General features: G+C 39.7%; 1 protein-coding gene across 50 annotated transcripts in view; it reads left to right on the plus strand.

Moving 5' to 3' along the window:
* The window catches only part of LOC100516957 (adhesion G protein-coupled receptor E2), a 48,701-nt gene extending 38,780 nt beyond the window's left edge, over window positions 1-9,921 (plus strand). For 31 of the 50 annotated variants that reach the window (XR_002341610.2, XR_002341612.2, XR_014837498.1 and 28 more), the window contains 3 exons: window positions 429-597; window positions 683-793; window positions 4,198-6,588. Coding sequence is in view for 34 of the 50 variants with exons in the window: in XM_021083648.2 (XP_020939307.2) it covers window positions 429-597; window positions 683-793; window positions 4,198-4,206 (289 nt within the window). In the remaining 16 variants the exon portion in view is untranslated. Of the gene's footprint in view, window positions 1-428; window positions 598-682; window positions 794-4,197; window positions 6,589-7,694 lie in introns of those variants that run through there. The other 19 variants (XR_014837496.1, XR_014837502.1, XR_014837497.1 and 16 more) reach the window with 1 other exon arrangement.
* Window positions 9,922-17,614: the final 7,693 nt, after the last annotated feature.

Here is a 17,614-nt window from a genome sequence, read left to right on the forward strand (position 1 = left end):
CTTCCCTCTGTTCTTACCCACTGCTCCACCTGGTGAAATCAAGTTCATTATCCACATAGCACATCTCCTAAGAGACTAAACTCTAAGGTTTGAGAAAACAGAAATCTTGCCTTTGTTATTTATAATGCACAAAGCTCAGCACACAGTAAGGTGAACAAAACATCCTCAGTAAAGTCAATTGATTTAAATTGTAAATATGCAAGTAACATCATGATATTACCAAAACCCACATTATGAAGTCTCACTACAACTTCAGTCCAAGTTAAAAAGCCACCCTGGACCCAAACAGAATTTATTTTAGAGAATCATTGACAGTAAAGATCAAAGTGGCCACAACTCAGTCAGAGGCACCCATGGAGGAAAGAAGAAATGGCCTTTATTGTGTTGCTCTGGGTGTTATCATGAGCCTCCTTTCTCCTCCTACTCAGGGTGCTGACATTTAAAGCCACAGCTCAGCTCTTCATCCTGGGATGCACATGGTGTCTGGGAATCCTGCAGGTGGGGCCAGCTGCCCACGTCATGGCCTACCTCTTCACCATCATCAATAGCCTGCAGGGCGTCTTCATCTTCCTGGTGTATTGCCTCCTCAGCCAACAGGTACTGCTGTCTGACTCCCACTCAGGACTCTTCTCATCCTCACTCCTCTCAGTGAGCTGACCCAGAGCATGATTTGCTTCTACAGGTCCGAGATCAATACAGGAAATGGTACAAAAGAGTCAAGGAAACCAAAACTGAGTCTGAGGAGTACACGCTTTCCAGCAAGACTATATCTGATCCCTCTAAACACAGTATGGTAAGCTCATGCACTCCTCCCAGAGCACTTTGTTAACTGATCCATTGAGCAGTAGATTCATAACACATTGGACAATTAGGTATAAAGCATGTCATACCCTACGATGGCTCACATTGGTTTACACTTAGACTCACTTGAAGCATTTCTCTGTCATAAAAGAAAGTCTTCCTCTGCTTCTGCTCATTGTGTTTTAAGGCTCACTTGGACTCCTGTACATAACTATCTTCTTATTCCCCACTCGGGTTGAGCACCCATTCTGTGTAACATGTTGCGTGGTTTTTTTCATTTCACTTGGTGAGGAGACACAAAATACTTGCAGAAGCACAGAGTGTTGCTTTGGTAAGCTCAAGAAGCATGAACTCATAACCTGAAACAAGGATCTACAAGCTATTCAGGGTCATACAACAATCCTTTAGCTCATGTCACCCACACTACCCCTCTATATAAAGAACAAGAAACAACTGTTGTTATGGTCACAAAATAAAATGAAATAAGATTAAGTTGGATTGGAGAATTTCCTCAAAAGTGTGCAAATATTCCTGGTATTTGGAACACACCCAAACAATGGAAAACCAAGGAGAAACACATGAGAGATTCTCACAAAGTGGACTGTATCAAGCATTTGCATTTTATGCTTTACAAGAACATTTCTCATATTTTTATGCCTATGTCCTTCACTCCAGAACTTGGGGGTAAGGAGTTCCCATAATGGCTCAGCAGAAATGAATCTGACTAGCATCCATGAGGACGCAGGTTCAATCCCTGGCCTCGATCAGTGGGTTAAGGATCCGGCATTGCCATGAGCTGCAGTGTAGGTCAAAGATGTGGCTAGGATCCCACATTGCTGTGGCTGTGGCGTAGGCTTTCAGCTACATCTCCAATTCTACCCCTAGCCTAGGAACCTCCATGTGCCATGTGTGCTGCCAAAAAAACAAACAAAAAAACTTGGAGGCAAGTTTTATTATGTTCGCACTTGATCTACAGAGTCAACATTAATTGTGCAAGGACTTAAGCCAATCCTTTCTCCCCTTGTTCATGAGCCCACCACCCTGCCTGCAAACCTTATGCATTTTCATCCACTTGCTTGTCCACTCTCTACACCTGTCCCTTCCAAAAATATCCAATCTTTGTCTCTTCCTTCAACCTCCTTCCTCTTCCAAGCAGATTTTCCTACCAACTTCTTCACAAGAAAATCAAGTCAGCAGGATGAAAAACAAGGTCGGCATTGTGCTCTCAAAAACACCAGGCATTTGGCATCTGGTTCATTCTCTCCTCCCTCCATGTTCTTACCACAGATAGACAAAATATACTTCTTACATGTTAATCCCTCCACCTACATTTGGTTCCTGACCCTCTTGACTTCCCAAGATCTTTACTTCCTTGTTCATACATTCTCTCTCTCTCCACCTTATGCACTCTTCACCTTATCAACAGTTCCACCTTCATTGCAACATGATAAGTCTTTCTCTTCTTAAACATTATACCTCTTCTTCCTCTACACACTCAAAACTGGCCTTGGCCTTCATCGTTTCACCAAACAGCACTCTCTAAACCTTCAATGACCCTTACATCACCAGATGAAATAACCATTTTTTGTATCTCTTGGTAGTATTGGACCTGCTCCATCATGAAACAACTTTTTTGTACCTGTCTCAGCACTCCCTGAAATTCTTCCAATCTCCCTAGCTCTGATTGCTTCATCTTCTTTTATTTCATCTACTCTACCCGTTGACTCCAGAAAAAATTCTACCCCAACACATACCCTAAGCAATCTCATTCACAGAGTCTCATTGCACCATGCAGAAGGAGCAATGCCCAGATATGTTTCTCTAGCCCTGAATTACCAGTCATCACCAGATCACTCTTCATAGTTGTCTATTTCATACATATACTTGTCTTAGAATCAGGTCAACCTGGTCATAACAATAATTACCATATTTTTTACTAACATAATCCTTTTCAAGTTCTCTCATCTTTTTGAGTGACATCTCCATTCATATAATTGACCCAGTCATGACTTGGAACATCTTTGACATTATCATTTCCCCTACCTTGTCTCACCCAAATAAACCCATTGCTACAGTGTGCTATTGTATCTTCCTCAGTAGCTCATAAATCTATCTGTTGACACCATCTTCATCACCTTCTTCCTAGTTCCAGCTGCCATCTTCCCTTGGCTTGATTGCAATTCCTTCAAACTGCTCTCCCCCTCCACTCTTCTCCCCAGTCAAAGGGGTTTTCCACATAAAAGTCAGTGTTACCACCTCAAAAAGTTTTATGATTATATACCACCCTGCATAAAAGTCCCCCAAATGGTTCTTCATTGCCACTAGGAGCAAGAACAAAATATGTTCAAATTTCCCCAAAATCCTTATCAAAGCTTCTTACTGCTTTTTCTGTAACTTAATGTGTGTGCAATGTTTTTTCATCATTCATCATGGTTTTGATTTCCATTTCCCTAATCTCCACTGACGTTGAGCACATTTTCATGTGCTTACTAGCCTTTTGCATCCCTTCTTCAGGGACATATCTATTCAAATATTTTCCATATTTTTAACTGAGTCATTTTTCTTTTATTGATAACTTGTAAGAATTCTAATTCTAGATACATATTCTTACCAGATGTGTGATTGCAATTAATTTCTCCCATTCCATGGGCTGACTTTTCACTCTCTTGACCATGTCTATTGATGTACAAAAGTTTTCAATTTTGAAGAAGTCCAATTTATCTATTTTTTGTGCACTTGTACTTTGAATGTCGTATCTTAAAAGAAATCACCTAATACAAGATCACAAAGATTTACACGTATGTTTTTTCTGAGTTCTATAGTTTTAGTAATTGCATACAGATTTATGATCCATGTGAAGTTAATTTTTTAATGGTTTGAGTTTTCTAATTTTGTTTGAGGTCCACATTCTTTCGCATGTGGACATGCAGTTCTCCCATTGTCACTTAGTGAAAAAAAATGTTCTTTCCCCCAATGAATTGTATTGACACTCTTGTCAAAATAAGTTCATCTGAAAACATGGCTCTTCCTTTCAACTCTCTTGGTTCCTGTAGTTTTGTGGTAAATTTGACATTGGGAGATTGACTGCACTAATTTGTTCTTTTTCAAAATTATTTTAGCTCTTTTGGATCCCTTGAAGTTCTGTATAAATTCTCATATGTGCTGGTTAATTTCTGAGAAGAAATGAACTGAGATATTGATAAGGATTGTTTTGGATATGTAGGTCACTTTAGGGGAATATTGCCTTTTTAACTAAATTGTCTTCCGATCCATGAACATGCGATTTTTCCCATTTCTTTGGATCTTCTTTGACTTCTTTTGATAATCTTTTATGACTTTCAGTGTAAAAGTCTTGCACTTTTTAACGTAGTACCTTTTTTACACATTCTTTCTCAGGATAATTAAGTCAGCAGCTGAACAAGATGATCTATTATGGCAGATGATGAGGAAAATTCTGAACTGTTATCTTTGGGCAAAAAGTTAAAAAAAATAATTTTTCATGTTTGTTACAAGTAATTCCGAGGCTCCATTGAGGAAGAAAGGACAAAGGGAAGGTTTCACATTCAGTTACTGGAGTTTTCTGGTTTTCTGCTCCATATGGTATGCTCACCTCACTTCCAGCAGTCAAGTACCTATTACCCAATTCCCCAGTTGCCTTGGATTAAATCGTCTGCTTCAACTGCTTTGCTACAAAGAAATTCTTCAAGTTGAAGATATATGACAAGGAAAATGAGCCGAAATGATTATCTTAAAATACCATATGAGAGGCAATAAGGTTCAGATATCTACTTATAGGATAAAGAACGAGTTTGGTTTACCAAGTTTTTCTTGGTTTATCTCCTAGGTAACACCTGCATTACAGGCAACCTAGGACAGTTGGTCTCCATACATCATGCTTCAACTTACTCTCCATTTCTAAAATTACTAATTTATTCATTAGAAAAAATGTATTTTATTACTTACCATGTGCTGCACATAAGTTAAAACAGATCTAGCTTCTGATTTCACAGAGCTTACATATAAAAATAAAACACTTTCCTCAGCATAAAATCAGAACCCTGTCAATAGAGTCTCTACATCTTCACACTGTGTAAGCTGATCTGGGTTTTAAAAAAGTGTATATTGCTTTTTCACTTTTTTGAAGTTTTATTTACATATATAACATATTCTTTCATCAAAATTGGGAAGTTATTGCATTGCAGTATATTGCTAATAATTGAAGTTCCCTAGATTTCATGGAAAAGGATGATTTTTCAGATGTAAAACATCAAAATTTTTCAATTGGTTGTGCTTTCAATTACTTAGATTCTAATTTTTAATTGAAATTTTTCTTAATTTGTTTTAAATATGTAACCATCAACTCATAATGAATGACAAAATAAATGGGGGTATTATCTGTATAAGTTAAAAAGAATAAAATGCAAATGTAGCATAGCTTCTATAAAGACATGAAGATATCGCCCATGTACATTGTTATGTGAAAGAAAACAGCAACCTGAAACATAACATGCACAGTGTTATCTAGATTATTCTTCAAAAGAGTAATGTATATTTTAGATTTGCAAAGTCAAGAGCTTATGTTTGCTGGCAGTAATTAAAGGTTTAGTATCTTCTTTGTTATATCTGAGATGTTGCAACAAGAATATATTACTACTAATGTGATTTAAAAGTTATAAGGATTTGCTTTGAATCTGTAAGGAAGAATACACATTCTATTCATAATGAATAATATTTCTGCTAAGGGTACAGGGATTGGGATAGAGGTCTAGAAGAAAGTTGGCAGTATCTCTCATTTGTGATGCAGTATTTAAAATTACAGCATAAGCACATAGTGTTTGTGTACTTCACAATAAATGGCATAAAGAATAAGAAATTTCTAGATGTTTGGATAAACAGTTCAATTTTTTTAATAACTACTTATTTTTAGTTTGACGTGAAGATAAAGATAAATGCAAAAAAAAGTATAACATTAAAATTTATAAAGAAGAGCAAGTAGTCTGGAACACAGGCAGCTCTGGGGTGCCACTTTCCCCAAGTCTTATATGTGTGATTATATGGAGCCACTGCTCTCACCTTAGTGCAAGGCCATGATGCTGTAGGTGGAGGGGGAACCATAAGATAAGAATATTTATAGGCTCACCTTCTCCCTTCCCCTTAAGAAGAATTCTTAAGCTATTCAACTTCTTCTGCCTCCCAACACTGAAGCCCTGTGTTCTGTAGTCGATCATGGGCCTTGCTTTTTGCATACCAGGGTAATAGCAAGCAAGGATTTCAAGACAGATATGGGATCTTTGCCCTTCTCTACTCTAGAGAGCAAGTCCATAAACCTATCAAATAATCAGCTGGAATCCATTCCAAATTTGTGATTCTTTCTTTAAAATATTTGCTAAGAAGGAGCAGTTAAACAAATCAGAGTTCAAATACAGTAGGACAAAAACATAACTCTGGGAAAAAAACATGAAGCAAAAAAAATCAGTCACAGAATCTTATGGATAGTTTGATTCAAGATTTTTTAAATAGGTAGATACATACATGTCTTTGTATTAAAATTTACAGAAATTAATAGGTATATTACAAAGTATAAATCATGAGTACCTTTGTAAGCAAGAAAGAAAATGTATGTCCACATGTGCCCATGTGTTGAAGAAATCAGCTGTGGAGTAGGGAACTCTTTTCATGTTTTGCTGCAAACATACATTGTTTAACTCCTTTAACAAAAAAATCATATTTTATGATTTGAAAAATAAAAATAAAACTCTAAGATGTTACAAAGAAAAAAGAAAGAAATTCGTATATATGGATAATTAGCCGCTTCTCACTTAAGTGTTCACATCTAGAGGGGATTCCTTCTCTGGATTATAGGGGAAGTTTACAATTTTTTGGTGTGTTTGTATTTTCCATACCAATTACTCATCTCTCCCCCAGAAACCATTAATTCTCCCAAAGCATACAATATCCTTTGGATGTGAAAGGAAGAGAAGTTGTAAACAACACCCAGTCACACCCAATATGCTATATTGACTTCACTGCTTAAAAATCTCTACTTTCTGAAGAAGACAGTTCACAGTATTTGTCCAATATGCAAACCTCCTAAAAACAAGGGTCCCAAGGAACTACTAAACAATGGCCCAAGCAGTAATCCTAGTTTGCCTCCTATCACACCCTCATGGAATTTCAGAACTGGGAAATTCAGTTTGTACTGACCTCAGTTTAAGCACTAGCTCATCTGTTTCCCATTTATTCACCTTAGACAAATTATTTCCTAGCATATGTCTTAGCTTCCTCATCCTTAACCTTATCCTTTTCTCCCCCAGTTCTCTATAGGGCCGCATCAGATTTTCCCACCTAGCCCTTTTCATCATCACTCTTTCACATTTTCTCATCTGGACTCCACTGCCATCTAGCTGATCAGATCAGCCTAAGGAGTTCCCATTGTGGCTCAGTGGCAATGAACTTGACAAGCGTCCATGAGGATGCGGGTTTAACCCCTAGCTTTGCTCATTGGGATTAAGGATCCTGTGTTGAAGTGAGCTGTTGTCTAGTTTGCAGATGCAGCTCAGATCCTACATTGCTGTGTCCATGGTGTAGACTGGAGGCTACAGCTCCAATTTAACCCCTAGCCTGGGAACTTCTATATGCCACAGATGCAGCCCTAAAAAGACAAAAAAAAATTCAGGTCCATAATAGTGTCCCCCAATCTTTGACTCTTTCCAGCTCCTTTCTAAGCTCTACATTCTTCCAATTTCTCACATAAGCCACTATTTCCCAGGTTCTCAGAATACCCAATGCCTAAGCCTTGGATTCCTGAGCCATGCCCCTGCATCCCCAGAAGACCAATACTGCAATTTTGATTCCATTTAGGGTATATCCACTGTCTCTGGTTTCCATTACAGGAAGTCAGGATTTCTGGTTCCCAGACTCCTCTAGCCTCAAACTTCCAGTTTCCAGACCCTAAGGATAACAACTTCTGGAAATTAGCAGAAAGGGGGCTGAATCCTAGCATGCTGTTCATCTACCACACAACAGGAAGTTTCTGCTCTAAAACCTATGAAGCATGGGGTGCAAGAAGACTGACCTCCACGCTGCAGACTTGTAAAGGAAAACATAAACCACTGAAATGAACCATCCCTAAGAAATGACATAATGGATGATTAAAAAAAACACCATTAACAAAGCCTGGAGGCAAGGTAAAATATTTTCAATGTTAATAAGTAATGAATATCTACAATGTACAAAGAACTTCTAAAATTCAATAATAACAAGGCTAACAAAATATTGGAGACAGAAATTCATAGGTAATTATTGGAAAAAGAAAAGCAACATGCTAAAAATACATGTAATAAAAATAATGAAATTAATAAAACAAGGAGATAATATTGCCAAACATTATCATGTTCCTGGATTGGGAAAATCAATATTGTAAAAATGGCCATCCTACCCAAAGCAATCTACAGATTCAATGCAATCCCTATCCAATTACCCAGGACATTTTTCACAGAACTAGAACAAACAATCCAAACATTTATATGGAACAACAAAAGACCCAGAATTGCCAAAGCCATCCTGAGAAACAAAAACCAAGCAGGAGGCATAACTCTCCCAGACTTCAGGAAATACTACAAAGCCGCACTCATCAAAACAGTGTGGTACTCGTATCAAAACAGACAGACAGACCAATGGAACAGAATAGAGAACCCGAACATAAACCCTGACACCTATGGTCAATTAATCTTTGACAAGGGAGGCAAGAACATAAAATGGGAAAAAGAAAGTCTCTTCAGCAAGCATTGCTGGGAAACCTGGACAGCAGCATGCAAAGCAATGAAATTAGAACACACCCTCACACCATGCACAAAAATAAACTCAAAATGGATACAAGACTTCAATATACGACAGGACACCATCAAACTCCTAGAAGAGAACACAGGCAAAACAACTCTCTGACATCAACATCATGAATATTTTCTCAGGTCAGTCTCCCAAAGCAATAGAAATTAGAGCAAAAATAAACCCATGGGACCTCATCAAACTGAAAAGCTTTTGCACAGCAAAGGAAACCCAAAAGAAAACAAAAAGACAACTTACAGAATGGGAGAAAACAGTTTCAAATGATGCAATGGACAAGGGCTTAATCTCTAGAATATATAAACAACTTATACAACTAAACAGCAAAAAAACCAATCGATCAATGGAAAAATGGGCAAAAGACCTGAATAGACTGTTCTCCAAAGAAGATATACAGATGGCCAACAAACACATGAAAAAATGCCCAACATCGCTGATTATAAGAGAAATGCAAATCAAAACTACCATGAGATACCACCTCACACCAGTCAGAATGACCATCATTAATAAATCCACAAATCACAAGTGCTGGAGGGGCTGTGGAGAAAAGGGAACCCTCCTGCACTGCTGGTGGGAATGTAAACTGGTACAGCCACTATGGAGACCAGTTTGGAGATACCTTCGAAATCTATACATAGAACTTCCTTATGACCCCGCAATCCCACTCTTGGGCATCTATCCGGACAAAACTCTACTTAAAAGAGACACATGCACCCGCATGTTCATTGCAGCACTATTCACAATAGCCAGGACATGGAAGCAATCCAAATGTCCATCGACAGATGATTGGATTCGGAAGAAGTGGTATATAGACACAATGGATACTACTCAGCCATAAAAAAGAATGACATAATGCCATTTGCAGCAACATGGATGGAGCTAGAGAATCTCATCCTGAGTGAAATGAGCCAGAAAGACAAAGACAAATACCATATGATATCACTTATAACTGGAATCTAATATCCAGCACAAATGAACATCTCCTCAGAAAAGAAAATCATGGACTTGGAGAAGAGACTTGTGGCTGCCTGATGGGAGGGGGAGGGAGCTGGAGGGATCGGGAGCTTGGGCTTATCAGACACAACTTCGAATAGATTTACAAGGAGATCCTGCTGAATAGCATTGAGAACTATGTCTAGATACTCATGTTGCAACAGAACAAAAGGTGGGGGAAAAATGTAATTGTAATGTATACATGTAAGGATAACCTGACCCCCTTGCTGTACAGTGGGAAAAAAAATCTAAAAATGTATTACTAAAAAAAAAAAATCTAAAGGGCTGAATAACATTCAGTATTGGTTAGATCAGGGTGAAATGGATATTCCCATATGGCTCTAGGATAAACTGATATAAACACTTTATTCAGCAATTTTTACTTCCTATAAAAATTTAAGACACACACACCCCAAATTCCTGCTTCTTTTGATATACCTTTAAGAAAAACTTTTTTGTTCATAGAAAGATCGTTACAAGAAGGTTTTTTTTTGCAGTAAATTTACAAGAGTAAAAGGCTAAAAAAAATATAAGCAATAAAATGTGGAACACCAAGAGTGAACGCTAATATAAACTATGGGCTTTGGGTAATTATGATGTCTCAATATACATTCATCAACTGTAGCAAATGTACCACTCTGGTTAGTGATGTTAATAACAGTGGAGATTATACATGTCTAGAGGCAAGAGGATATGGGAAATCACTGTACTCTTCTCTATTTTGCTATTTATCTTAAACTTCTCTTAAAATATTAGCCTTTTAAAAAAGTAGAACAAATGGATAAGCAATGAGATCCCGCTGTATAGCACTGGGAACTATATCCAGTCACTTATGATGGAGCATGATAATGTAAGAAAAAGGAATGTATATATATGTAAGTGTGACTGGGTCACCTTGCTGTACAGTAGAAAATTAACATAACACTGTAAACCAGCTATAATGGGAAAAAATAATAATCATTAAATTTAAAAAAGAATTTAAAAAAATAAATAGTAGAGCAATTTGGCTGGGGCCCACATCTTCTCTTGTGGCATCCCACTTTCTCTTCTCTCCCCTAATTTGCCCCCTGAAACTTCTGCATTAACATGGTCTTTCTTGTGTTGGTTGTGATCCCACCACCAGGCTCACAGAGTCTTTACAAAAGACCATAACCCAGTCCAAAATATAAGCCCTTTTATGAATATATGAGTGCACATTGATAGCCATTCATGCCAGTTAAATTAGAAAATTACAAATAATCTACTGTGCAAGGAAAAATATATATTTCTGCATTAAAAGTAATGTTTTTTAGAGTTTTTCCAAGACTCCAAATATCTGGTATTCAAAGAGAAGAGAGAAACAGAGTGGAAAATAGTTGAAAATGGAAAAATTCTCCACATTTATTGAAAGACGTAATTTACTGACTCAAGAAGCTCAGAAACCCTAAGCATAATAAATACAAAGAAAAGCACAACTGGAGTTCCCATGTGGTGCAGTGGTGAACGAATCTGACTAGGAACCATGAGGTTGTGGGTTTGATCCCTGGCCTTGCTCAGTGGCTTAAGGATCTGGCGTTGCCATGAGCTGTGGTGTAGGTTGCAGACACGGCTCGGATCCTGCGTTGCTGTGGCTCTGGCGTAGGCCAGCGGCTGCAGGTCCAATTCGAACCCTAGCCTGGGAACCTCCATATGCCACAGGAGCAGCCCCAGAAAAGGAAAAAAAGACAAAAAGAAAAGAAAAGAAAAGCACAACTAAGCATATAATAATCAAAGTGCTGAAAATCAAAGATAAAGAGACAATCTCAAATGCAGCCAGAGAAAATTGATATGTCACATGCAGGGAAACAACAGATTTCTGTCTACTTCTTGTCAGAAATAATTGAAGGTGGAAGGTAATGTAAACTTAAAGAGTAGGAGCACTTGAAACACATGGATTTATCAAATCCAGGCATGCTATCATGAACTGCCTGACACCCCGTGGGGAATCCGGTTCATTCCTTTTCTGATCTGCCTCTGGCATTTACAGCATACCACTCATCTCCCCAGCCATGAGCATTTCCTAAGACCTTATTTATTTATTTTTTTACTTAGAGTCAATGTCTGGTTTAGTAGTAACATGATGTCCTTCCAGGCTAACTCAAAGGACTGCGTGAGACCCCGAAACACCTCGATGTATCTATCTGGATCATCAGGAAAGGTTCCCAAATCTGTTTTTATCTGCCTTAAATCCTGAAGAGAAAAAGGCACATGGACCTGCATTGGTCCCCACTGTCCATTTGCTACCTCTTGCAAAGGGAGTAAAGAGGTATATAACTTTGGCACTGGAAGGGGAGAAGAGGAGCCTTGAGTAGTATTGTAGAAGGCCGATTAACTTTGGGAGGGTCTGACCCAATTTAGCCAGGACTCGGTGGGCACCTTGGCCCTGAGGGATTTGGTATAATGCACTGGGGATATCCACAAGCCTTCCTCAGCTTAGTGTCTTCCCTCATTGTAAAGACGATCTGAATATAAAGCACCTCTTCTCATCTACAAAATAGGTCTAATTGGAGAATAGTTTTATAAGCCAGAAAGCCCTCAGATGGCCATCACTCTCCATCTGACAGGTTATATGGAGGCCAGGCTTTCATGCATAAGAAAATTAAACATTTCTTTCTTGGAGCCTGAGGGTCAAATTTTCCCATTTTTCAAGGCACATGTCAGAGGAGTTGCTGTTGAGCCTTAAGTCAGGCTCGAGGATGTGGCTCCCATTTGAAAAAGAGAAAAGACCAGTGTCCAGCGCCTATTGTCCTTTCTCAGTTATGTGAGGGCATCCCCTCTCTTGTAAGGAGCAGGTAGACATTAGTGGTAAAATGTCCCATCCAACCTTAGCTTAGCTGGAATTAACCACTCCCTTACCAGTTTAGCCTTTTCTCCCATAGTGTCGGTCCATTACCATTCTCTGGACAGAGGTGAATTAACCCAGACATGCAGGTGTCCCAAGGTTCGGAATCCTAAGACGCTCACTGTGACGTCCCTCTATTAATGTTAGGAAAGTTCCTAAGCTAGAGTTAATAGGTATATTGGATGAATCCATTGTCAGTTTCTCCAACCAGGGTGAAAGTAAATAGCAAAAAGCAAGACTGACCATGCCCAGGGAAAATCCCTAAGCTTACAGAACTGGATTATGAGGACTTTTGGCCATAAAGCCTTTTATGTCTCCCCCCTCCCCCACACAGTGCAAGAGGTCTCCTTGCATCTTGTCCTCTTAGGGACCCCAATAAAAGATGGATTTCCATAAAAAAATTGGACCCCAGCCACTCAACTAACATAATTTACTGTGAAATGCTGTCTCTAACATGCTGTAGGAAGCAGTGAAGGTGGAGTCAAGAGTCTTGTAAGGGGTCAGAGATGGTTACTCTTAACTCACCCTTCAAGAACTCACAAAAACAACATTTTTGTTTCTCACATGCACTTCAAAAATTGCTAACCTTCAGAAATATGGTGACCTGTAATTTCACAAATGCTTTTCAAAGGCTAGAGTAAATAGAGAGGAGATTTCAGGGTGGGGGAATGGGAAGCAAAGTTTGCCTCATGACTTGCTTCATCCGTCTCTGGCTATCTCTCTCGGAACACTCCATTTGGTGCTTTTTGGCATGTGGCAGGATGGTATAAAACCATGACCAGACTCCTAGCTCAATTGGACTCAGGAGGGCTGCTTTTAGCCCTATGAGGTCCCTCAGGAGCTAAAACAGAACTGCGGATGGGGACTCCACATTTGCTTTGTGTCCAGGACACATCTCAGGCTTGCACACTCATTCACGCATTTACCCTCCTTTCAGAGGCAAATGAAACTGAATAAAGCAGAAAGCAAAAGCACAAGTTGACTGCTGCTTACCCTGTGCTTGCTGGTGTATTGGATCTGGATCCTGGACGAGACCCCAAAATATGACACTGGAAGATGTTACCAGAATCCGGGTTCTTGTTCAGGGAGCCAAAGAATGAACTTCATGAACACACAGGGAGCAAGCAAGCAAGTCTTCATAACAGGAAAGCAAACAGCTCCCAGCACAGCTGGGAAGGAGAAGAAGAGACCCCTAAGCATTTTATTTTTGATGTGAGAGTGAATGGGATTGTTGATGTAATTTCTTTCGGATCTTTTGTTTTTAGTATATAGGAGGGCAAGAGATTTCTGTGTATTAATTTTATATCCTGAAACATCGCTGAATTCATTGATGAGGTGTAGTAGTTTTCTGGGCGCTTCTCTAGCATTTTCTATGTATAGTAAAATGTCATGTGCAAACATTGACTTTTACTTCTCCTTTTCAATTTGGATTCTTTTTATTTCTTTTTCTTCTCTGACTACCATGTCTAGGACTTCTGAAACTATGTTGAATAAAAGTGATGAGAGTGGACATCCTTGCTTTGTTCCTTATCTTAGAATGAATGCTCTTTGATTCTCTTTAATTTTGTCAGTTTGATTAATATGTGTCTTGGCATGTTCCTCTTTGGATTTATCCTGTGTGAGACTTTGCAGTTCCTGGACTTGAGTGAATGATTCTTTACCCATGTCACAGAAGTTTTCAGTTATGATGTCTTCAAATATTTCCTCAGATTCTTTCTATCTGTCTTCTCCTTCAGTGTCCTCCTCTAATGTGAATGTTGTCATGTTTAATGTTGTCCCAGAGGTCTCTTTGACTGTCCTCATTTATTTTAATTTGTTTTACTATTTTCCATAGCATTTATTTCCACTGCTCTGTCTTCCAGCTCGCTTATTCATTTTTCCCTTTCAGTTTTCTGCTATTAACTTCTTCTAGTGTACTTTTCCTTTCACTTATTGCATTGTTCATATGTGTTTTTTCTTTAAACCTAGCTCTTGGCTGAACATTTCTTGTAACTTCTTGGTTTGTGCATGCATTCTTTTTTCAATTCTTGGGTCATCCTTACTTACTATCATTACTGTGAATTATTTTTCCGGTAGATTGCCTATTTCTTCTTCATTTAGTTGTTTTTGTGGGTTTTTTAAAAATTCTGTTCCTTTGTGTGAAACATATTTCTCTGCTATCTCATTTTGTCTAAGTTTCTCTGTTTGTGACCTCCTTTCCAAAGGCTGCAGAGTCATAGTTCCTCTTGTTTCTGGTGTCTTCCTTTTGGTAGGTGAGATTTTTCCAGAGGCTTGTTTAGCCTTCCTATTTGGAGGGACTGGTTCCTGCCCACTTGTGGGTGGAGCTGGGTCATTTCAAGGGGTGTGTTTAGAAGTGGATGTGAGGAGTTCCCGTCGTGGCACAGTGGTTGGCGAATCCGACTAGGAACCGTGGGGTTGCGGGTTCGATCCCTGTCCTTGCTCAGTGGGTTGACGATCCAGCGTTGCCATGAGCTGTGGTGTAGGTTGCAGACAGGGCTTGGATCCCGAGTTGCTGTGGCTCTGGCGTAGGCTGGCGGCTGCGGCTCCGATTGGACCCCTAGCCTGGGAAACTCCATATGCCGTGGGAGCAGCCCAAGAAATGGCAGGAAGACAAAAAAAAAAAAAAAAAAAAAAAAAGAAGAAGTGGATGTGAGTTCAGGTCAACTTTGAACAGCCATGCTGATTTATGGGGCTGTGTTTCTATCTTGCTGGTTGTTTGGCCTGAAGTGTTCCAGCACTGGAGTCTGCCGTCTCTTGGATGTGGCCAGATTTACTTGCCATAACAGAGACATCTGAGAGAACTCATGTTCATCAGCAATCCCTGGAGCCCTCTGGCACCAGTGTTCTTGTCCTTGCGGTGAACTGCAGCTGAACCTCCTCCCCAGGAGATCCTCCTGGACCTGTAAGAAGATCTAGCTTAGGCTCCTATTGAGTTACTGCTTTGTGGTGTGTCTCATGAAATCTTGTGTGGCTTCTCCAAGAGTGAAGTCCCTGCTTTCCCCAGCTCTGTGGATGTCCTACACTCAAGTCCCACCAGCTTGCAACACTAAGTGCTCTGGGAGTTCCTTCTCCCAATACCAAACCATCAGATTGTTTTAGAGGGCTATTTTTACGTGGAACGTCAGTGTGTAGCCAGCGTGTGTTTTATATTTTTTGCCATGAGGGCTGTTTTTAGCATGGATTCCTACCATCTCTTTCCTCAGTGTATGCTGGACATTATCCCCTTGATACAACATGTGACTGAGGTTTTGTGAACAGAGCCTGCACTGGATGTTAAGTGGGGCTCCTCTATGCTCCATGGTTGTCACAGCCTGTGAGGGGCAGCATCTTCTCCCTAATTGTGAGTGTAGAAACCCTCAGAAATGATGTTTCTGAGGTGCATCCGTGATTGGTGGTGCAAGTAGGTGGTATTTGAGTGCTCCCCCTGGGAGAGGAGCTACTGACTCTTCCTTCACTGGAGCTGTGAATGTGCTCTCTTTTCTCAACTTTCACTTGCTATCTGAACTCATAAAATACACTGCTGTCACTGCCACTGGCCCCACCTCAACCATGTCTATGCTGACAATGAGCCCTCGTGTCTCTCAGGCATTTTCACCAGGCCACCAGCACAGATCCACTGAGGTCAGGTCACAGAACTTTAGTATTCATGGACCTGGGCCCACTGTGGGCATGATGGTGGCATCTCAGACACTTGCCTGGCCCAGCCTCCATGTGTACATGCCCATGAAACCCACAGCTGCTAATGCTAGACCTGTCCCAGCTGTGGGAGCACTCACTGGCCATTTGGATACGCCACAGGCACTGAATTTACTGAGACAGCAGGGAAAGTAAAAATCTATAGTTCACGTATCCACAAGGAGAGATTTCAACACTTCTTCCCAAGTCACTTGGTCCTTGAGACTCCGGTGTGATTTCCTTCCCACCTCTGTGCATGGGCAACCTAACAGCAGTGTCTGCTTCTGATATAACTGAAGCTCTCTTGCCCAGGTGAGAGGGAGCAAAGTGGCATCTAGGGTGCATGCTTCAGCCCACCCAGGTGGGAGTATGTAAGTGGCAGCAGCCAGAGATTGTTGCTGGGAGCCACAAAGTGGCTAAGAAGAATAATCCTGCGTGAGGCCTAACTGTAAGCAAAGCTACAGCAGATGCTGAAGAAACTGAAGCTGCAAAGCAGTTTCGAAGAATCCCCCAGCTGATCCTGTTTAGTAAAAATTTCTGAAATATGTTTCCTCTTCTATTCTTGCGCTTCTTTTCTGTCTGATGCTTATGTGTGTTGTGAGTCATTCTTGGCTCATAATGTGGGAACTTTCTCAAATTCCTGAGCTTCCACCCAAGTATGGGCCATTATTTACTTATAAACCTAAGCCCTTGTTAAATAGGTTGAAAACAATTGAACCATGCATAAAGAACTTTCCTAAGAATGGGAAGTTTCCCTTCAGAGGAGTAATAGTAAATATTATGCAGAACTGCCACGTAGGCCTGGAGATCTTTGTTGGACTCTGGTCCGTCCCCATGGAGACAGATTAGGGGGTGGTTTGGGTGTTGCCCATGGCCCAACAATTGTGGATATTATAAGACCAGACATATTGTTTTTTCACAATAAACGCTACCTGTTGGGACCCAGCAGGTGGAAATTATTATTATAATTGGCAAGATTCTTTTGATATATAAATTTTATAATTAATAAAGCTTTTTATAATAGATAAGGTTTATTTAAGACAGTTTATGTTCGCACAACCTGCTAATGGTCTGAGGTCAGCCTGACCTCGAAAGCAAGCCACGTGTGAATACCCTGCTCCCCATCAATGGCTATTCATGCCTGCTAGAGGAGCACAATAGGTAGCTTAGGCAAGAATATTTATCACCTTATGCCAAATCATTGTTAAAGTAAAAATTAGATACCTATTATTCTGCTTGCTATTTACTTATTTTTTAAGAATAAAAGTACAGTTTGTACGTAATCTTCATTTAAAATCTAAAACTAAAAGAATAGTTTGGAATAATAAATTAACATATATTGTTGTTTGTATAATCATGCATAAAAGTAAAATGTATAAAAGCTGATGCTCTCCTTTCAATAAACGGGTCATCTGCAGCACTTGCTGAGGGAGTTGGCTC

The sequence above is a fragment of the Sus scrofa genome, chromosome 2 (assembly GCF_054392235.1).
Source record: "Sus scrofa isolate SSC_HxYL_T2T_F1_AM1 chromosome 2, Sscrofa_HxYL_maternal_Yorkshire_Landrace_v2.0, whole genome shotgun sequence".
NCBI classification, from domain to species: domain Eukaryota; kingdom Metazoa; phylum Chordata; class Mammalia; order Artiodactyla; family Suidae; genus Sus; species Sus scrofa.